Raw genomic sequence first — 21,928 nt, 5'->3', positions numbered from 1 at the left:
GGGGCTCCAAAATCACTGCAGATGGTGACTGCAGCCATGAAATTAAAAGACGCTTACTTCTTGGAAGGAAAGTTATGACCAACCTAGATAGCATATTCAAAAGCAGAGACATTACTTTGTCAACTATGGTTTTTCCTGTGGTCATGTATGGATGTGAGAGTTGGACTGTGAAAAAGGCTGAGCGCCGAAGAATTGATGCTTTTGCACTGTGGTGTTGGAGAAGACTCTTGAGAGTCCCTTGGACTGCAAGAAGATCCAACCAGTCCATTCTGAAGGAGATCAGCCCTGGGATTTCTTTGGAAGGAATGATGCTAAAGCTGAAACTCCAGTACTTTGGCCACCTCATGTGAAGAGTTGACTCATTGGAAAAGACTCTGATGCTGGGAGGGATTGGGGGCAAGAGGAGAAGGGGACGACAGAGGATGAGATGGCTGGATGGCATCACCGACTCGATGGACATGAGTTTGGGTGATCTCTGGGAGTTGGTGATGGACAGGGAGGCCTGGCATGCTGTGATTCATGGGGTCGCAAAGAGTCGGACAAGTCTAAGCCACTGACCTGATCTGATCTGATCTGACCTTTATCAAGAGGCTCTTTAGTTCCTTTTCACTTTCTGCCCTTAGGGTGGTATCATCTGCATATCTAAGGTTGTTGACATTGCTCCCGGCAATCTTGATTCCAGCTTGTGCTTCCTCCAGCCCAGCATTTCACATGATGTGCTCTGCTTTTAAGTTAAATAAGCAGAGTGACAATCAACAGCCTTGATATACTCCTTCAATAAATGCTTCTGATCATTATTACTGTTACCTTAACTAGCTAGAAGTTAAAAAATATAGGTCTCCCACTCCGCTAAAAAATAAATGAGTTCATTTAGAAAAGACAAAAGTGAAAGAAAGGAAGTAAAGCGAGTAAGGGGGGCGGAAACTGAGTTCTGGACAGGAAAGGTGTGTTTTATTCCTGCATTCAGTGTTTCCCTCACACTTCGCACGGGGACAAGGGAAGCGGGGACCTGAAACTGACTTTATTTTCACAAACGTTAACTGAATATATATTTCTGGAATTAACCTACTGGGTGTAGAAATTGCTCTAGGAATTCACGGAGAAGGGCTGCAGAGGCCCACACCAGGGAGAAAGGGAGGGGCGGGGCACCCTTAGACCCCGCCTCTTCCTGCGGCGCATGAGGATGACGTTGATCTGCGCGCCAGAATTCGAGGAGCTGACGGACTGGGAGAAGTGCTACCACGCGGTAAGGCTGCCGCGCGCGCTCACAAACCCGGATACCCCCTACAAACTGAACCCCGTAGCTACCCATGCCAAGCTTGATTTGGGCGGGCGCAGGATCCCTACCTGGCAGAGCCGCACCCAGCGGAGGCCTGCGTGCTTGCCTTAGTGCAGGCGTCCATTTGCGTTTGTTGGTTCCCCGGCATGGGATCCCCCAAGTAAATTCACCCCCTCTCTAACAGTTCATTCAACCAGCGAAATAATCTGTTGGCCTCCAGTTTTATATCAGGTACCATGCTGGTCTTTGGGGAGACAGCCCTGATGTAGACAATCCTGTGTCTGTGCTCTTGGAGCGTCTATTTCACTGGGAACGATAGACGAAAGTCAACTGGTTTAATAATCAAAATGATTTCGGGATGTGATCATTCCTGTGAAGGAACTATGGTAAAGAGAATAACTGAGGCGTCTAACTTTGGAAAGAGTCATAAGGGAAATTCCGTGACGGTTCAGTGATTAAGACTTAGGGCTCTCATTGTCGAGGGCCTTGGTTCAATCCCAGGTCGGGGAACTAGGATCCCACAAGCCTCGGCAAATAAATAAATAAAAATAAAAAATTTTAAAAACCGTTAGCATGGGGTAGAGGCTTAAAAAAGGCAGAATCAAGATCTGGCAGGAGCACCCGTAGCTGAAATGAGATCTGTCCTGGAATTTGTCAGTCTACAAGTTTTTAAAATTTTTTTGGTTGATAAACCGAAAGACTTCCCTGCTGGCTCCAATGGCAAAGAATCTGCCTGCAGTGCAGGAAACCAGGGTTTGATCCCTGGGTCAGGAAGATCCCCTGGAGGAGGGCATTGCTACCCACTTCAGTATTCTTGCTGGGAGAATCCCATGGACAGAGGAGCCTGGTGGGCTGTGGTCCATGGGGTTGCAAAGAGTTGGACTCAACCTAGCATTCACACATCTGGGCTTTCGGCTCGAGCAATAGATTGGATGAGGGTGGTGTTAACTGAGATGGGAAATGGGAACTGAAGTTCTGGAGAACCGATAAATCAAATTTTCTGCTTTGACCAAAGCAGGCTATTTAGTGTTTATGAGACTTCTCCGTGGCAATGTCAACTAAGGATTTGCATGTGTGTGTTTGGAGTTTTCAGGGAGAGTCAGAGTTGAATAAGTGAAGTGAAAGTCACTCAGTCATGTCCGACTCTTTGTAAGGTTATGAAATCTGTTGGCAGATATCAACTCAAATTGTGTAAAATTGTCATTTTTAGTAAAAAATGGTTGAATGATGGCAGTTTCATTGGTTCAGTCTAAGAGATGATATTTAAAGCCACCGGTCTGAATGAAGTCACTTAAGAAGAGCATTTAGAAAGGAGAAAACAAAGGGCAGGGCCTTGGGCACCCACTTTTTAGAGGTGGAGCAGAAGAGTAGGAGCTTCCCTGGTGGCTCAGCTGTAAAGAATCCACCTGCCAGTGCAGGAGATGTGGGTTCAATCCCTGGGTTAGGAAAAATCCCTGGAGAAGGAAATGGCAACCCACCCCAGTGTTGTTGCCTGGGAAATCCATGGACAGAGGAGCCTTGTGGGCTACAGTTCATGAAGTTATAAAGAGTCGGACATGACTGAGCGACTAACAACAACAAGAGTAAGAGCCAGCACAGGTGACTGAGATGGAGCAACCAGAGGTAGAGGAATACCAGGAGAGTGGTGTCAGGAAGCCGAGAGAGGAGAGTGTTTTAAGAAGTAGAGAATGAGTAAGTCATAGCTTCTGAGAGGTTGAATAGGTAAGAAGTTAAGTGACCTGGAGATTGGCAACGTTGCAATCTTCATTCAGTGACCTTGACAGAATAGTCAGATTCAGCCCTGAGTAAGTTAGATTTGAGATACCTGTGAGTTGTCCAAGTGAAGAAGTGAGGCAGTGAGCTTCCCACTTGTTTGTGAAGAGGCTTTGTACACTTGGAAGTGCTGTGTGCGCGTGTGTGAGAGAGAGATCAGAGCTGAATGAATGGTGCGAATCAGAAGCTCTGTGCTCACATAGGAAGGAAGTATCCCTAAGCACTGGAGCAGCGAGGAGGGCTTCAGAGTTGGTGCGACCTGTACTAACCTCAACAAATGGGAACGCTTTGGATAGGATAGAATTAGACATAGACATTCTAGGATGGGGCAAAGGAATGGCAAGGAGGCCAGGCAGTGTTTAGTGAGTGAAGCCAAGGTCCTTTTGAGAAGCAGTGGGATCAGAAGTTGAAAAGTAGTTGGGGATAGACCTGGAGGGTCTTTGACTGTCAGGCTTTGCATTTACCTTGAACAGGGACGTAATATTTTGAAACACTGAAATAGAGGAACTGTCGTTTGACTTTACTGGCCAGCCCAGTCCAGCTCATCCTTTAGGTTTACACTTAGATGCCACTTCCCTTAGGAAGTGTTTCCCACTCCCACCATACTAGGTTTATCCCTTCTTCAGGGGATTCTTCCCAACCCAGGGATCGAACTCAGGTCTCCTGCATTGCAGGCGGATTCTTTACCAGCAGAGCCACCAGGGAAGCCCTTCCCTTAGGAAGTCTTTCCCACTGCCACCGTCCTAGGTTGGTACCCCCAGTCCCTTGACCTTGACCGTACTGGATTGGAAATGTCTGGATGCGTTTATCCCTGAATGCCCCCAATACTTTCCCCCACCCCATCCTTAATGTCTCCAAAGCCTCAGCTGAACTGAACTTGAAACCAGTTCGACAGATAGGCTCTAGTTCATGTTATTTTTTAGGAACCTAACTTGTCTTTCCAGCAACGGACACCTGCAGAGATGTCCTCCGTCCTTCACTTCTATGTCCGCCCCTCTGGCCACGAGAGGGCAGCCTCTGAATACATTCAAAGGAAGCTGCAAAGGGAACTGCCAGAGCTGCAGGGTGTCAAGACCGAGCAGTGCTACAATGTGAACTGGACAGGTTGGGCCAGTTACTGGATTCTTGGGCAAAGTACCAATCGCCAGCGGCAGTGTCCTAACGTCTCCTTGCCCTGTTTCCCTGCAGTGGAGTCCTTCCCGAGCAACAGGGAGATGAAGAAGCTGACATGGCTATTTGGCTGCCCCTTGTTACTGGACGATGTTGCTCAGGAATCCTGGCTTCGTCCTGGCCCCACAGACCTGCTGCTGGAGGTCGGACCCAGGCAAGTGTTTCAGCCTCAAGCAACTTGTTCCATGGTCCAGAGCCCTTCCAAACACTCTGCCACCCCTGCCACTCTCATGCCTCTTCCTCCTCTTGTGATCCTTGGGAGATTTGTTTTCCCTTCACCCCACTCCCCACTTTGAAAACTGAGGCAGCTCCCAGGCATGTTCTGGAAATATAACAAGTTGCATTCCTAGACATTGAAATTGAAACATTTTGATACTGCAGGAACAGTTATGGTTTGATTTGAATGACCTTTGAAAGCACGTTTCTCAGTGCCCAAATCTAAGGCTGGAGGCCAGTGGTATGGGCGGGGATGGGGGTGGGGAGTGGAGGTTGGAGACTAGCTGGACAGCAGTGGGCAGGATCCACCTTCTCAGCTGGGGCTCAGGTCCTAACCATCTGGTCCTAACCAATCTACAGGCTGAACTTTTCCACCCCGACATCCAGCAACATTGTGTCAGTGTGCCAGGCTGCAGGGCTGGGGGCTGTGGACCGCGTGGAGCCAACCCGGCGCTACCTGCTCTCGGTGAGGCAGTAGGCAACCAGGTGGAGATCCAGAGGAGGAAGTGGGCAGGAGATTGGGTCCTGCAATCCAAGGAAATGATGAGAAGCAGGGGGAGCAGTTTCTGATTTGAGGCCTGCCCTATTTGCAGCTTGTTCACTGCTTGAGGCTGCCTGGTCGAGAAGTAAATAGGATGGAAATCCAGCCTGTGCTCCTGTTTCTAATGTGTGCCTGCTGACAGGCACTCATGCCTAGAAGGGGCATCTTTTTCTAATCTGAGCAAAGGTGCTGGAGAGGCTAGCAGTGGGCTGGCTTTGTGTGGCTTGGAGGACCGAGGGTGAACCATTTTGTCCATTCTTCAACCCTGCACCCCTCGCCCTCGCTGTGTGTCTCCACCCCTAGTTTGCCCACCCACCTTCAGCTGACCTGGAGGCCATTGCCCTGGCTACCCTGCATGACCGGATGACAGAGCAGCGCTTCCCCCAGCCCATCCAGAGCTTCTCTTCAGGGTGCATCCCAGCACCCCTGAGCGGCCCAATTGACGTGCTGGCTGAGGGCCGGTCTGCCCTGGAGAAAGCCAACCAGGAGCTAGGTGAGCAGGGGTCCCTGAAGGAAGGCCCAGGCCAGGAGAATAAGGGTGCAGTGTCCCACAACCAGCTTCTCTGGGGGTTGTCTCCTAGGTCTGGCCCTAGACTCCTGGGACCTGGATTTCTACACCAAGCGCTTCCAGGAGCTGCAGCGCAACCCCAGCACTGTGGAAGTCTTCGACTTGGCTCAGTCCAATAGGTGGGGAGGGATGGGGACATTCTGGTGTCTGAGTCTGTGGAGGTTGGAAGATCATAGGGACCCTCCATGGCTCTTTCTTGGCTTAAGAAAGTGAAAGTGTTAGTTACTCAGTCATGTCCAACTCTTGGTGACCCTATGGGCCATAGCCCGCAGGCTCCTCTGTCTGTGGGATTTCCCTGGCAAGAATACTGGAGTGGGTTGCCATGCCCTCCTCCAGGGGATCTTCCTGACCCAGGGACTGAACCCACATCTCTTATGTATCCTGAATTGGCAGGTGGGTTCTTTACCACTAGCACGACTTCTTGGCTTAGGTGCCTCCCTGAGTCTGAGTGCCTGGGTTCCCCATCCATCCAATAGTCTGCATCACATCTTGGTTTTATCTTCACTCGGGATCTGGATAATCCACAGTGACAGGCCATTGGAAGCTTATGACTTTCTGAAATCTGTTTTGACCTGTGGCTGTAACTCTGCCTTTTATGCTGGTGAGGAGAAGAAGTGGCAAGGCCTGAGACATGACCCATGTTTCCGCCCTGCCCTCCCCTCCCCACATCATCTCGTCAGCGAACACAGCCGACACTGGTTCTTCAAGGGTCGACTCCATGTGGATGGACAGGAGCTGCCACACTCGCTGTTTGAGTCCATCATGAGCACCCAGGCGTCCTCCAACCCTAACAACGTCCTCAAGTTCTGTGACAACAGCAGGTGGGTGGTGCCCTTGGCTGGGCACAGGGGACAGGGTGCCCCAGTCTCTAATGGGGTAAGTGCAGATCCCAGCAAGGAAGCCAGGCCCAGAACGATGTGTCCACAGTGCCATCCAGGGGAAAGAAGTCCGATTCTTGCGGCCTAAGGACCCCACACGGCCAAGCTCCTTCCAGCAATGTCAGGGGCTGAGACATGTTGTCTTCACAGCAGAGACACACAACTTCCCTACAGGTGAGCTGAGTACCCAGGAGGGAAGGTGAGATCAGAGTGTAGGGAGGGGCAAAGGTCCCAGCCGCCCTCACCCTGGGGACCAGCAGGTTGGCTGCATGTCCTTATTTTCAGCGGGGTGGTCAGTGGTGGACCTTGCTCTTCAATAGCCATACCTCTCCCTCTCTCTTCACAGGAGTAGCCCCCTTCAGTGGTGCAACCACTGGCACAGGGGGCCGGATCCGAGATGTCCAGTGCACAGGCCGAGGGGCCCACGTGGTGGCTGGCACTGCTGGCTATTGCTTTGGAAACCTGCACATCCCAGGTCTCATCTCTTTGCTCTCTGCCCAGATTCCTCCTCCTGCCAGGCACTGGACACTTTTCTCTCCTAGGTTAAGCAGTCATCATGGGCACCTTTTCTTGGGATAAAGGGCTCTAGAGTAGCTGGCCTTTCTCCAGCCATGGTCATGAGGACAGTACGCCAAGGGAGACCCACGTCTGGCTTTGCAGAACTACAATTTTCTTAAAAAAACAAAAACAAAAAAACAACCTAATACGGAGTTAGACTTTTGACCATCAACTGCCCCCAAAATCCAATTTCTTAGAAAGTGCTAAGAGCTCTGATCCCAAGAGTCAGACTCTTCCTAAAGGGTCCTGGTTCCTCTGACTTCCATCTTTACCATCCATCCCTCTTCCTCTTTCCTTCCCAGGTTACAGTATGCCCTGGGAGGATCCAAGCTTCCAGTATCCAGGAAACTTTGCCCGACCCCTGGAGATTGCCATTGAGGCCAGTAATGGGGCTTCTGACTACGGCAACAAGTTTGGGGAACCAGTGCTTGCTGGTGAGGCTGGAGGGTGTAGGGGACTATTATCCTTGACATGGATATTAATCCCAGAGGCAGGGTGGGGTGTGTGACCCAGTAAGCGCTGAGGAGCCTGGATGACTAGACCCTGTGCCCTCTCCCTGTGACGTCCATGTTCCAGGCTTTGCCCGCTCCTTGGGCCTTCAGCTTCCGGACGGCCAGCGGCGTGAGTGGATCAAGCCCATAATGTTTAGTGGAGGCATTGGGTCCATGGAAGCTGAGCATGTGAGCAAGGAGCCCCCAGAGACAGGTAAGAGCCCCCCACCTCTCTCCAGGTCCCGCCAGCTTTTTCCCCAGCACATGGCTACTGCAGGAGTGGAATCTCAGTGGTTTGTTTTGTATCTCCCGGCTCCTGTCTCTTCTCCACTGGACAGGCTTTTAAGGTAGGGCAGGGCTTTATGCCAGTTGGGCAGGCTCAGTCTGTGAGGCCTCTGTCCTTTCCCCAGTTGACTTCTCCATGGCAGGGGCCCACCCTGCTTAGTCAAGGCAGCCAGTGTTTAATGCAGCACCTCTGTTTTTATCTGCAAGTTCAATTCAGTCAGTCAACGTTTACTGAGGGCCCATTGGGTGCTGAGCACTGTGCTAGGACCTGTGGTGGAATCAAGATAAAGGCTGGGTACCATTTATTGAATGGGTGACCAGTCACGTGGCTCACAATTGAAAAAGCAAAGAAAGGTTTTAGAGTGAAAACGCTGCTCTCCCTGACCTCCAGCCACCCAGTTTCCCTCCCTAGAGATAAGCAATGTTAATTGTTCATTCTTGTACCCTGCCAGAAGTACTTCCTGCATACATAAACAGACCCATGTATATATTTGCCTCCTCTGTTAAAACAACTAGCATGTGTACACTCTTTTTTTTGGTTGTGCCACACGGCTTATGCGATTTAGTTTTCCAAAGACGGATTGAACCCCAGGCCCCAGAAGTGAGAACGTAGAGTCCTAACCACTGGACTGCCAGGGAATTCCCCACCTATTTTTTTAATAACCATTTTATTGAGATATAATTCATGTACCATAAAGTGTACCCTTTAAAGTGTATAAGTCAGTGTTTTTAGTATATTCACAAAGTTGTGCCTTAAGCACTAATTCTGGAACATTTTCGTCACCCCCAGAAAGAAACCCTGTATTCACAAGCAGTCACTCCCCACGCTCCTCCTTTTGGCCTCTGGGAACCTGTAATCTATTTTCTATCTCGAAAGATGTCCCCGTTATAAATGTGTTTGGCCTCTTTCACTTAACATGATGTCTTTATTCGTATTGTAGTATGTATCAGTACTTCATTCCTTTTCATGACTGAATAATATTAATATTCTATTATGTACCTATAACACATTTTCTTTATCCACTTATCAGTTGGTTGACAAGTGGGTTATTTCTGCTTTTTGGCTAATTATGAATAATGCTGCTGTAAACAATTGTGTACAAGTTTTATTTTGTATTTATGTTGTTATTTTTCAAGTATGTAACTAGGAGTGGACTTGCTAGGTCTCATGATAACTGTACTCAGTCTTTTAAAAAAAACCTACCACACTGTTTTCCAAAGCAGATGCACCATTTTACATTCCCCTCAGCAGTGTGTGAGGGTTCCAGTTTCTCTAGATTCTCATCAACACTTTGTTATTATCTGTCTCTTTGATTACAACCATCAGAATGCATATGAAGTATCAATAGTATCTCATGGTGGTTTGGGTTTGCATTTCCCTAAGGACGCATGATGTTAAGCATCTTTCCATATGTTGGTTGACTATTCCTATGTCTTCCTTGGAGAAATATCTGTTGAGACCCTTTGCTCACTTTTAAATTGGATTATTTGCCTTTTTTATGGAGTTCTAAGAGTTCTTTGTACAGGTAGATACATGATTTGCAAGTATTCTCTCCCATTCTGTGGGTTGTCTTTTTACTTTTTTCATGGTGTCCCCTGAATCACAAATGTTTTAAATTTTGGTAAATATAGTTTATTTTTGTTTTGTGGCTTTTGGCTTACAGTGCCATGACTAAGAAACCATTGCTGAGTCAAGGTCACCTGGATTGACTTCTATATTCTCTTGTAATACTTTCTAGCTTTTATCTCCTACATTTAGGTCTCTGAAGCATTTTGAAGTTTGTATATGGTATGAAGTAGGGATCCAATTTCCTTATTTGACATGTGGATATCCAGTTGTTCTAACAACCCTTTTTGAAAAAAACCTTTTAGCTCTGTGGTAAGTTTAAAAGCAGAAAGTATGAGTCCTTTGATATAGTTCTTTTTCAAGATTGTCATGGCTTTGTTCTAGGTCTCTCAGATTTCTGTATAAATTTTAGGGTCAGCTCATCCATTTCTTTGAAAAAGGTGGCTGATTGTATTGGCTTGAAGATCACTTTGGGGAGTATTGCCATCGTAACAATATTGTCTTCCACTCTATAAACATCAGATCTTTTTCAATTTATTTAGGCCTACTAAGGTATTTCATGATTTTCAGTGTATAAGTCTTATATTTCTATTAAGTTTATTCCTAACTATTTTTTTCTTACTGATGGGGTTCTAAGTGGGTAGGTATACATCTGTACTTTGCTTTTTTTCAGCTTAGCAATATGCTTGGAAATCATTTCCTACTGATGAAATCATTTTACTTCATTATTTCATATGTAATTTTCTTTTGCAGTGAAGCTAAAACTTAGTTTTTCACTGTATGGCTTATACCATAATTTATTTAACCAGTTCTCTGTCATTCAGTTCAGTTCAATCACTCAGTTGTGTCCGACTCTTTGCAACCCCATGAACTGCAGAACGCCAGGCCTCCCTGTCCATCACCAACTCCCGGAGTTCACCCAAACTCATGTCCATCGAGTCGGTGATGCCATCCAGCCATCTCATCCTCTGTTGTCCCCTTCTCCTCCTGCCTCCAATCCTTCCCAGCATCAGGGTCTTTTCCAATGAGTCAAATCTTCGCATGAGGTGGCCAAAGTATTGGAGTTTCAGCTTCAGCATCAGTCCTTCCATTGAACACCTGGGACTGATCTCCTTTAGGATGGATTGGTTGGATCTCCTTGCAGTCCAAGGAACTCTCAAGAGTCTTCTCCAACACCACACTTCAAAAGCATCAATTCTTCGGTGCTCAGCTTTCTTCACAGTCCAACTCTCACATCCATACATGACCACTGGAAAAACCATAGCCTTGACTAGACGGACCTTTCTTGGCAAAGTAATGTCTCTGCTTTTGAATATGCTGTCTAGGTTGGTTATAACTTTCCTTCCAAGGAGTAAGTGTCTTTTAATTTCATGGCTGCAGTCACCACCTGCAGTGATTTTGGAGCCCCAAAAAATAAAGTCTGACACTGTTTCCACTGTTTCCCCATCTATTTCCCATGAAGTGATGGGACCAGATGCCATGATGTTAGGTTTCTGAATGTTGAGCTTTGAGCCAATTTTTTCACTCTTCTCTTTCTCTTTCATCAAGAGGCTCTTTAGTTCTTTGCTTTCTGGCATAAGGGTGGTGTCATCTGCATATCTGAGGTTATTGATATTTCTCCCGGCAGTCTTGATTCCAGCTTGTGCTTCCTCCAGCCCAGCGTTTCTCATGATGTACTCTGCATATAAGTTAAATAAACAGGATGACAACATACAGCCTTGATGTACTCCTTTTCCTATTTGGAACCCAGTCTGTTTTTCCATGTCCAGTTCTAACTGTTGCCTCCTGACCTGCATATCTCTGTCATTAGCATGTAGATTATTTCTTGTGTTTGGTAACACAAATAATGCTATTGTTTAAGTTTGTTCATTGGCTATTTTGCGCATGTGAATAATCTGGAGGGTAAATTCCTTGGAGTGTATTTAACTCAATGAATGTTGACAGATACCTCTAATGTTGGCTGCCCTTTATCCTCACACTGCTTTGTACTTGTACTAACTGTCGTTCCCTAAGTGCTCTGATTCAGCCCTCCTTCCTCGCAGGCATGGATGTCGTGAAGGTTGGCGGTCCTGTCTACAGGATTGGAGTTGGGGGCGGAGCTGCTTCGTCTGTGCAGGTAAGTGGGAATAGCCCAGATGCCAACTCCATGATCTTTCAGGGCCCCATGCATGGGTGAGGCGTGAGCTCCCAGCCCCCTGAACTGAGCATGCTGTCTATATCTATCCCCCCAGGTGCAAGGAGACAACGCCAGTGACCTGGATTTTGGGGCTGTGCAGCGGGGAGACCCAGAGATGGAGCAGAAGATGAACCGTGTGATCCGGGCTTGTGTGGAGGCCCCTGGGGGAAACCCCATCTGCAGCCTCCATGACCAGGGTGCTGGTGGCAATGGTGAGAAAGGGGGTTGGGACAAGGGACTGGGCCTACCTGGTCTCTGCTTGGTTCAATTTAGGGAGAGGCTCAGCAGTTGGTTTAGGTTGAGGATCTGTAATCAACCTGACAGCTCAGGGTCCCATTCTCCACCCACTACACATTCTGAACAGGCCCAGGGTTGAGGGTGGGAGCCTGCTACCGTGGGATAGTTGGTGGATAGGGTGCAGCAGCGGTTCAAACAGGGATGCACAGAATTAAGGGCTCTTTGGGAGGCTGGGAATGGCCTTTTGTTTGCCCGGTGCCTACCGCGGCCATGTGAGCACCTCTCCCGGGAACGCCCCCACCAGGCAATGTCCTGAAGGAGCTGAGTGACCCGGCTGGAGCCATCATTCACACCAGCTGCTTCCAGGTAGGTCGTCCTCTGTGAAATCTGCCCGCCTCCCTGCCCGTGCCAGTCCCAGCAGCCCCACCCATCTTCCCCTCACTCCCAGCAAGATCGTAAGACTTCGGAGCAACTGCTGTCCCTTCTTTTTCGTCCTCCCTCATGGATGTGCAGCTGGGGGACCCAACCCTGAATGCCCTGGAAATCTGGGGGGCCGAGTACCAGGAGTCGAACGCACTTCTGCTGAGGCCCTCTGACCGGGACTTCCTGAGTTGTGTCAGCACCCGGGAACGCTGCCCAGTCTGCTTTGTGGGCACCATCACTGGAGACAGGAGAGTGAGTTGGCCCAGGGAGGCAGCAGTGGATGCTGTAGGTGGACTTGAGCTGCCGGGGCCCAGGAAAGAGAGGAACACAGGGGAGCCGTGGGGAATAGCATGTAGGCTGTGGGGGCGGGGTTTAGGGGGTGCTCAATAGGAGAAGCCAGATGGGGTGGAAAGAGCACTTCTGCCCTGCTTTCCAGAAGAGTTCACTCCCTGCTGGTGGTCATAGCCTCAGCCCCTCTGGGTGGTGTCCCTCTGGTCTACAGATAGTGCTGGTGGATGATCGGGAGTGGCCTATGGGCACAGGTGGCCAGGTGGATGCGCCCCCCACTCCTCCCCCAACCCCTGTGGACCTGGACCTGGACTGGGTGCTGGGCAAGATGCCCCAGAAGGTACGTGGGGGCAGGAGGCATCTCCCTTCCCTGGCCCGGCCCCACCCTCTGCCCCACACGTGCCTTGTCACCTGTATGCCCAGCGCTCCGCCCCGGTGCTCACACCCCTGTTGGTCTGTGTCGCAGGAGTTCTTCCTCCAGAGGAGTCTCCCCTTGCTGCAGCCTCTGACCCTGCCCCCAGGGCTGAGCGTGCGCCAGGCTCTGGCGCGGGTCCTCAGGCTGCCTGCCGTGGCCAGCAAGCGCTACCTCACCAACAAGGTCCTCCCTGCACCCTGCTCCACCCCCTTAGCCCTCTGCGCCCCTCCCTCTGCTTGCCCACCCCAGGAACGGCTGTGGGGGTCCATCAGGGAGGGAGAAGGGTCAGGACAGAAGCCTCGCCCCCTGCTGCCACCCCCGTCTTGCATGTTCAGGGTGAGCCAGGCCACCCTCTAGTCCGTGAGCCTCTGGCCAGCTCCCCCCGGTTCCTCAGGTGGACCGTTCTGTGGGCGGCCTGGTGGCCCAGCAGCAGTGTGTGGGACCCCTGCAGACCCCTCTGGCAGATGTGGCGGTTGTGGCACTGAGTCACCAGGAGCTTGTAGGGGCCGCCACAGCCCTGGGAGAGCAGCCAGTCAAGAGCCTGCTGGACCCGAAGGTTGCCGCCCGGCTGGCTGTGGCCGAAGCCCTCACCAACCTGGTATTTGCTCTGGTCACCGACCTCCAGGTGAGTCCCCTGCGGCTTCTGGCCTGGAACTCCAGGCCTGTGGGACACAACCACGTTCACCATCCACTTAACTGCTGGCCTCCAGCGTCCCTACACCATGCTCTCTCTCTAATGCAAGTCTGCACTTCCCAGGATGTGAAATGCAGCGGGAACTGGATGTGGGCAGCCAAGCTCCCAGGGGAGGGTGCAGCTCTAGCTGACGCCTGTGAGGCTATGGTGGCAGTGATGGCGGCCCTGGGTGTAGCGGTAGACGGTGGCAAGGACTCCCTCAGCATGGCTGCCCGGGTTGGCTCTGAAACCGTGCGGGCTCCTGGTGAGGTCTGGGTGCCAGGGGGCAAGGGGCAGGCCTGTGGGCTCGGACTCCCCCTCACATGCTTATGCCTTGCTCTGCAGGGTCACTGGTCATCTCAGCCTATGCTGTCTGTTCAGACATTACAGCCACTGTGACCCCAGACCTCAAGCATCCTGGGGGGAGAGGTATGGTTTCTTCCCCCTCCTTCATGGGTTCTGTATTCACAGCTCAATCCTTTGTTTGGGGTCTGCTTAATGAGTACTCAGGTCGTCTCAGCACTGGGGCTGTGGTGCCTTCCGGGGCTGATGATTGGGGTGTCTTACCACATCCTGGGAGCCTCAGTGACCCTGCATGGCAGAACGGGTTCTTCTGAGCCATTGGTCTCCCCTCTGCCATCCCTCTTCTCCCAGGCCACCTGCTCTACGTGCCTCTGAGTCCTGGGCAGCACCGGCTGGGGGGCACAGCTCTGGCTCAGTGCTTCTCCCAGCTTGGCGAGCAGCCTCCCGACCTGGATGTTCCTGAGAACTTGGTGCGAGCCTTCAGCATCACCCAGGGGCTGCTGAAAGGTGAGTGGGGCTCTGGGGGAGATGGTCCTTGTGGCTGACATGGGAAAACAGGCAGTCATCAGCTGAACCTGTGAGAGTGGGGCAAGAGGGACCCAATCCCTTTCTCTCTGGTTCTCTGCTGTAAGCCCACATTCTCACACTTGCCCTCTCCTGACTGTCCAGAAATGGGGGTGGGGCCGCCAGGTTTGGGTCTCAACACTGCTAAGCATTTTTCTCCTTCCTCCAGACCGCCTCCTCTGCTCAGGCCATGATGTCAGTGATGGAGGTCTCATCACTTGCCTGCTAGAGATGGCCTTTGCTGGGAATTGTGGGATAGAGGTGGACATCCCTGCACCTGGGGTCGATGGTGAGGTCTAGATTCGAGCAGGTCTGCCTGTCCCCATCCTATGGACCCTGTGTCCCTCATTTAAAGACTGGAGTGTCCCCAACTCCTTCCCTCCCGGGTCTCCTTTTGTCTTTTCTGATCACTGAGCCAGGTGACATTTCTGTTCCTAACTGCACCCCTCTGAGAGAGCCTCACCCCACCCCGATCCCTGCCTTTGTTCATACTTATCCCCCGACTCCACCTCTGAGTCCCTGCCAGTACCCCAGTCACCTTGATGCCCCTGTACTCTCCCAGCCCTGCCTGTGCTGTTCGCCGAGGAGCCAGGCCTGGTGCTGGAGGTGCAGGAGCCAGACCTCGCCCAAGTGCTGATGCGTTACCGGAATGCTGGCCTCCACTGCCTAGAGCTGGGTCTCACAGGCGACACGGGGCCCCACGCCATGGTGAGGAAGTGAAGAGTGGCAGGCCTGCACAGGGCGGGTCTTGGTTCGCCTCTGCCAGCCTTGGAGGCACCCAAGGTGGACATCCTGAAAGATTTGCGCCCCCTACCCAGGTCCGCGTGTCGGTGAACAGGACGGTGGTTCTGGAGGAACCTGTTGGGCAGCTACGAGCCCTCTGGGAGGAAACCAGTTTCCAGTTGGACCGGCTACAGGCAAAACCACACTGTGTGGCCCAGGAAGAGCAAGGGCTGAGGGAGCGGGCAGGGCCCACCTTCTGCCTGCCGCCTACCTTCCCCAGAGCTTCCGTGCCTTGTGAGCCTGGTGAGGGAGTGTGTGCAGAGGCTTGGCTTCCCTGGCACTGTGGGCCTTGGGGAGGAGCCTGAAGCCTGGATGTGGGGTCCTGCCCTGGACAAGATGTCTAGGGGGCTGGGGTGCAGAGGTAGCCCTCTGACCCAAGGACACTCCTGCTCCTCCCCCAGGTGGTCCTGCCCCCCGAGTCGCCATCATTCGGGAAGAGGGCAGTAATGGAGACCGGGAGATGGCAGATGCCTTCCACTTGGCTGGATTTGAGGTGAGCGGGGTGCCTGGTGGGGCCGGGGCTGGACTCAGGCCATGGGCCTTTGATGCCTCCCTTCCCCCTCCTGCCAGGTGTGGGATGTAACCATGCAGGACCTGTGCTCTGGAGCCATCGGGCTGGACACGTTCCGCGGTGTGGCCTTCGTAGGCGGCTTCAGCTACGCGGACGTCCTGGGCTCTGCCAAAGGTGGGCGTGGGGCCTCTGCCCACCCCCTCCCCACATCTTCCTAAGAGCTTCCTTAGCCCTCTTCCCTGCCTGAGAACTGGCCTCTCACCTCCGCGAGGCCAGCCAGGAGCCAGCAAAGGCCTGCAGGTAGCTTAATGAGGCCGGAGGCTGAGTGCCGCCCTGTCAGACACAGCAGCTGCCACTCAGCATGGCTAGGGCTTTCTGTTTTTCAAGAGAAGCCCAAAAGTCCCAGTTAAATGTTAGGCGACTAAATAAAAAATTTTGAAAATGCTCTGCTGGCTAAACAGAAAGCTGGTCCTGGGCCATCTCGGGCCCAGGAGTTGGCAACACCTGTTTCAAGCAGGTAAACCTTCCCTGGTGTTTGCCAAGAGCTCCTCAGAATGGGGGAGATCCTGGGCGAGTGTTAACAGGGCACGCTAGGACAGAAAGATGACAGTCCCCTTTCACTCCAGGTCTCACCCCAGCTTCCTGTTCCCTCCTAGGCTGGGCAGCTGCTGTGACCTTTAACCCGCAGGCCGGGGCTGAGATGAAGCGCTTCCGCCAGCGGCCAGACACCTTCAGCCTGGGCGTGTGTAACGGCTGTCAGCTGCTGGCCCTGCTGGGCTGGGTGGGAGGCAGTTCTAGTGAGGAGGTAGTGGAGATGTGCCAGGAGTCCTGGCCGGCCCGGCCCGGTCTCCTGCTACGCCACAACCTGTCTGGGCGCTTTGAGTCGCGCTGGGCTAGTGTGCGCGTGGGGCCCGGGCCAGCCCTGATGCTGCGAGGGATGGAAGGCGCGGTGTTGCCCGTGTGGAGCGCTCACGGGGAAGGTCAGGCTCCGGGAAGGCTGGGGTGGGGAAGCCTGAAGGCTGGGGTAGGGGGAGGGCATGAGGGAGCTTGCTCTTACATCTCTTGTCCCTGCTTCATCACAGGTTACATGGCATTTTCTTCTCCAGAACTCCAAGCCCAGATGGAGGCCAGGGGCTTAGCTCCACTGCACTGGGCAGATGATGATGGGAACCCCACGGAACAGTACCCCCTGAATCCCAACGGCTCCCCAGGGGGTGTCGCTGGCATCTGCTCCCCCGATGGCCGCCACTTGGCCCTCATGCCTCACCCGGAGCGGTCTGTGAGGCCTTGGCAGTGGGCCTGGCGACCTCCTCCATTTGACACTCTAACCACCTCCCCGTGGCTTCAGCTCTTCATCAATGCCCGGAATTGGACCCAGGAATGCAGCTGCTAAACAGGCCGGAAGGCTACCCTGGGCCCCGTGGTTCGTACCCAGGGTATCTTTAGAAGTACGTCATCAGTTCAGTTAAGTTCAGTCGCTCAGTCGTGTCTGACTCTTTGCAACCCCATGAACCGCAGCACGCCAGGCCTCCCTGTCCATCACCAACTCCTAGAGTTTACCCAAACTCATGTCCATTGAGTCGGTGATGCCATCCAATCATCTCATCCTCTGTCGTCCCCTTCTCCTCCTGCCTTCAATCTTTCCCAACATCAGGGTCTTTTCAAATCAGTCAGCTCTTCGCATCAGGTAGCCAAACTATTGCAGTTTCAGCTTCAACATCAGTCCTTCCAATGAAGCCCAGGACTGATTTCCTTTAGGATGGACTGATTGGATCTCCTTGCAGTCCAAGAGACTCTCAAGAGTCTTCTCCAACACCACAGTTCAAGAGCATCAATTCTTCGGTGCTCAGCTTTCTTCACAGTCCAACTCTCACATCCATACGTGACCACTGGAAAAACCATAGCCTTGACTAGACGGACCTTTCTTGGCAAAGTAATGTCTCTGTTTTTTAATATGCTGTTTAGTTTGGTCATAACTTTCCTTCCAAGGAGTAAGCATCTTTTAATTTCATGGCTGCAGTCACCACCTGCAGTGATTTTGGAGCCCCAAAAAATAAAGTCTGACACTGTTTCCACTGTTTCCCCATCTATTTCCTATGAAGTGATGGGACTGGATGCCATGATCTTAGTTTTCTGAATGTTGAGCTTTAAGCCAACTTTTTCATTCTCTTTCACTTTCATCAAGAGGCCCTTTAGTTCTTCACTTTCTGCCATAAGGGTGGTGTCATCTGCATATCTGAGGTTATTGATATTTCTTCCGGCAATCTTGATTCCAGCTTGTGCTTCTTCCAGCCCAGCGTTTCTCATGATGTACTCTGAATATTAGTTAAATAAGCAGGGTGACAATATACAACCTTGATGTACTCCTTTTCCTATTTGGAACCAGTCTGTTCCATGTCCAGTTCTAACTGTTGCTTCCTGACCTGCATACAGGTTTCTCAAGAGGCAGGTCAGGTGGTCTGGTATTCCCATCTCTTTCAGAATTTTCCAGTTTATTGTGATCCACACAGTCAAAGGCTTTGGCATAGTCAATAAAGCAGAAATAGATGTTTTTCTGGAACTCTCTTGCTTTTTCGATGATCCAGCGGATGTTGGCAATTTGATCTCTGGTTCCTCTGCCTTTTCTAAAACCACCTTGAACATCTGGAAGTTCACGGTTCAGTATTGCTGAAGCCTGGCTTGGAGAATTTTGAGCATTACTTGACTAGCGTGTGAGATGAGTGCAATTGTGTGGTAGTTTGGGCATTCTTTGGCATTGCCTTTCTTAGGGATTGGAATGAAAACTGACCTTTTCCAGTCCTGTGGCCACTGCTGAGTTTTCCAAATTTGCTGGCATATTGAGTGCAGCACTTTCACAGCATCAAGTACCTCTTATTATTCCCAAATGTGTCTTGAACAGACAAGGACCAAAATGCCAAAAAAAGACCTCAGCTAATTTTATTAATCTGCCTCCCTTTGTCTTAGGATGTTGGATCTGTTTTCAGTCCTGTTTTTGATGGGCCCAGGAAGCAGCATGGGCTTCAGAGAAAGAGCCTGCCTGGGAAGTTAGGATGCATGCAGGCTGGGGGTTTCCCTTGCCCCACTTCACTGCACCACGTCACTCGTGTCACTTATCTGGGTTTGGAGGGTAAATCCTGTGTCCCATCCCCCTATCATCAGGGTTTAAGGGGATGGGGGTGGACAAAAGCATACAAGTCAGGACCTGGGCCTTCTCATCTGAAAGACAGCTGAAGCTTTCTTTTTAAATGGATTCTTTTTAAATGCAGCACTGTGCTAAGTGGTAACAGACTTTGGCAGCCTCTCTGATAGTGTTTCCAGCTGTGTCATAGGGGTTGCCCTGGTGCTGGCCTCTGAATTCAGTACCCCTGATTTTTGCTTCTAATTTAGCAGCTCCCTTCCTGACAGAAGTGGTCAGCACTCTTATCCCCAGCACTGAGCCTTTAATATTCATTTCTTCATTCATTCCATTCATGTTCGATGATTTGCAACAGTGCCAAACACTGTCAGTGCTGCCAGGGACCTTATAGTCCAACAAGATCTGTATGTGGTGTGTATGTATACACACCAGACTATTAGAGCTGCAAGAAAGAAGGAAATCCTGCCATTTGCAACAACATGGATGGACCTCAACGGCATGAAGCTAAGTGAATAAGAGAAACAAGTCCTGTATGATCTCACATGTAGAATCTAAAAGAAGCTGAACTCATGGAAACAGGCTAGAATGGTGGGTGGGGGGAAAGGGAATGTTGGTCAAAGGGTACAAACTTCTAGATTACTTGATGAGTAACCTCTGGGGGTCTAATGTACAGCATGTTGATTGCAGTTAATAACTGTTGTGTACCTGAAAGTTGCTGCAAGAGTAAATCTTAAAGATAGTGATGTAGATATGCATGTGCATGCTAAGTCACTTCAGTCATTTCTGACTCTCTGACCCTGTGGACTAACCCACCAGGCTCCTCTGTCCATGGGATCCTCCAGGCAAGAATACTGGAGTGGGTTGCCATGTCATCCTCCAGGGGATCTTCTCGACCCAGGGATTGAACTTTCGTCTCTTGTCTCCAGCATTGGCAGGCGAGTTCTTTATCATTATTGCCACCTGGGGAGTCCAGTGTGAGGTGTGGTGGTAATCATTTGCTAGTGTGTCAAGTCAATACATTGTACACCTTAAACTCACATAATGTGATGTCAATCATATCTCAATAAAACAAAAAAATACCAGTATATGGCACCTACCATGAACCAAGCATATGCTAGGCATTTATATGTATCTAAATTATTTTTCATAAGAGTTCAGCAAGGTACTTGATAGCCCCCTCCCCCCTTTTTAAAACAAAGGAAGAATTAAGGTTAAATAAATTGCAACATCTACTTCCTACTGTCCTAAAGTCACATTTCCGGGAGGCAGCATTGTCAGGACTTCTTGCTGACAACCATCCTTGCTTCCTTTGTCCAGAGAAGTGTATGTGGAAGTTTCTCATGACTGCTGTGACTGTCCTGTTATACAGCTCCCTAAGTAGCTCACCATCTTGGAAATTTCTCTGAGGGAATTCTTTGGTGGTCCATGAGAGCAGGAACTCCCTTTCTGCCCTCCACTGTATCCAACACCTAGCACAAGGCCTGTCACCTACATGGTGCTCAATAAATATATATTGAACAAATGAATAAATAATGTTAAAATTAGTTAAGGTTGATGACATTTTTTCCCTTAATAGAAGAGTGAACTTAATGAACTGGGCTTATGGGTGGTTTTGTTTTGCAAGCCTTCAATCATTTCCCCTTTTTACTTCCTTTCTCCAAAGTTGCAAGCTTTTGTCATTGTGTCAGATGAAGGACAGCATATGCATGTGTTGGGGCAGATGGAGGGGTGGGTAGAGAGATGGGGAGAACCAGTAAGTCTTGTCTCTCTTAATTTAACATCTGCCTGGCAGCCAACAGCCCCCTTCAGTTTCACAGAAAAAGCACTAAACTGAGTGTGTGTCTGATATGTGTTAAATGAGGGTTCCAGGGGGTCCAGGCAAAAAGAGGGGGTTGTGTGTGCAGAGGTCCAGATGGGACCCTCCCAGAGAGGGGTTCCAGGCAGTTGTGAGTCTATGGGAGGAGGACATCTCCAGCAGTTGAGCCTTCAGAGGCCCCAGGACCCCATACGATGTATTTATTTCTCCAGCACTTGCTGCATTCAGAACGCTGGGGCAGAAATCAAAGAAATCTTCAGCCTGTCGTTAGGCACTTGGGGGCAGCAGATAGCCAGAAGGTAGAGTCTGGGGCACTGCTGTGGTGGGGCCTGGGTTAGACACCTATCTCAGGCTTCAGGAAAGACCTTCCTGTGTGAGTAGCTCAGTACCAGCCACTATGGGCCGGTACTTGCTCCAGGTACTTTGCATGCTCCAGGCAGAAACAGTGATGGTCAGGACTAGGGTGGTGGTGGTGGGTAGAATCACCAGGAACTAGATGTGAAGGAAAGATAGGGCCGTTGATGATGAAGTGCAGATTCTTTGCTTGGACCACTGGGTAGGCAATAACTTCATTAACTATAGATGAAGATGGTGCATGCATGGGAGGAAAATGATGTGCTTTGCTTAGGACTGTTGAGTTTGAGGTGTCAGGGGGACACATGTTTCCACTGCAGGGGGCGTGGGTTTGACCCCTGGTCAGGGAACTAAGATCCTGCATGCCACATGGGTGGCACAGCCAAAACAACAACAACAACAAGAGATCTGGGATAGAGATGGAGATGAAGGTTTGGGAGGCACTGGTCTATGTGTGGGGAAGGTTATTTGGGAGCAGTGAGGAGAGCCTGGGAACATTGAAGGGACTGGCAGAAAAAGAGGAGGCTGAGAAGGAATGGCATCACTAACCTCACAGCCTAATCAACTGGCTTCCCACTGCCTATGTCACTGGAGCATCCTGGGATGCCCCTGGGAAGGTATCCAGGGCAACAGAAGGGACTAGGGAGTCATCCTGTTCTCCTTACCACTGAGTCCTAGCTCTGCTGACCCTGTCTTCACAGCAAGGCGAACTCCTCTCACTCCTAGATCGTTTCCCTAAGTAGTACAGACAGCCCTCCCCACTCCCAAACACCACATCTGGGGAAGGTGACAAGGAAATGGCTCTGGCAGAACAAAGCAGATGAAAAGGCTAAATTATATGCCAATTTGGAACTTCCTTGATGGTCCAGTGGCTAAGACTCCGCACTCCCAACACAGGGGGCCTGGGTTTGATCCCTGGTCAG

The 21,928-nt window shown here is 50.7% G+C and overlaps 1 protein-coding gene across 3 annotated transcripts; it reads left to right on the top strand.

The window, feature by feature from the left end:
• Positions 1 to 1,163: 1,163 nt before the first annotated feature.
• On the top strand, positions 1,164 to 20,379 carry PFAS (phosphoribosylformylglycinamidine synthase). Of its 3 annotated transcripts, none has more exons than XM_086359014.1 (28): positions 1,164 to 1,246; positions 3,997 to 4,156; positions 4,241 to 4,376; positions 4,799 to 4,904; positions 5,283 to 5,472; positions 5,561 to 5,666; positions 6,228 to 6,368; positions 6,475 to 6,599; positions 6,772 to 6,900; positions 7,286 to 7,417; positions 7,560 to 7,688; positions 11,369 to 11,442; positions 11,558 to 11,714; positions 12,044 to 12,105; positions 12,253 to 12,414; positions 12,665 to 12,790; positions 12,917 to 13,048; positions 13,260 to 13,490; positions 13,623 to 13,803; positions 13,884 to 13,967; positions 14,193 to 14,348; positions 14,575 to 14,694; positions 14,968 to 15,113; positions 15,224 to 15,422; positions 15,590 to 15,681; positions 15,759 to 15,873; positions 16,356 to 16,679; positions 16,782 to 20,379. In XM_086359014.1, exons 1-28 carry the CDS (start codon positions 1,178 to 1,180, stop codon positions 17,090 to 17,092), a joined length of 4,095 nt encoding a protein of 1,364 aa, XP_086215140.1. In that variant the 5' UTR covers positions 1,164 to 1,177; the 3' UTR covers positions 17,093 to 20,379. The 3 variants fall into 3 exon arrangements, with proteins under 3 accessions (XP_086215140.1, XP_086215139.1, XP_086215141.1); XM_086359013.1 differs by having other exon boundaries at positions 15,224 to 15,431; XM_086359015.1 differs by lacking the exon at positions 1,164 to 1,246 and adding an exon at positions 3,746 to 3,799 and having other exon boundaries at positions 15,224 to 15,431.
• The last annotated feature ends 1,549 nt before the right edge of the window (positions 20,380 to 21,928 follow it).

This window comes from Bos grunniens, chromosome 19 (assembly GCF_055505025.1).
Source record: "Bos grunniens cultivar Pamir isolate PY7600 chromosome 19, Bosgru_T2T1.0, whole genome shotgun sequence".
Taxonomy (NCBI): domain Eukaryota; kingdom Metazoa; phylum Chordata; class Mammalia; order Artiodactyla; family Bovidae; genus Bos; species Bos grunniens.
Note: the sequence above shows the minus strand (reverse complement) of the source record. Positions and strands in the feature narration are given on the sequence as shown.

Bases quoted from the DNA above. Each gene is read 5' to 3' on its own strand.
- PFAS (XM_086359013.1), top strand. From the start codon at position 1,178: ATGAGGATGACGTTGATCTGCGCGCCAGAATTCGAGGAGCTGACGGAC. The intron at 12,791-12,916 runs GTACGTGGGGGC...TCTGTGTCGCAG, and splicing joins TGGGCAAGATGCCCCAGAAG to GAGTTCTTCCTCCAGAGGAG. The intron at 15,114-15,223 runs GTGAGGAAGTGA...CCCCCTACCCAG, and splicing joins ACACGGGGCCCCACGCCATG to GTCCGCGTGTCGGTGAACAG.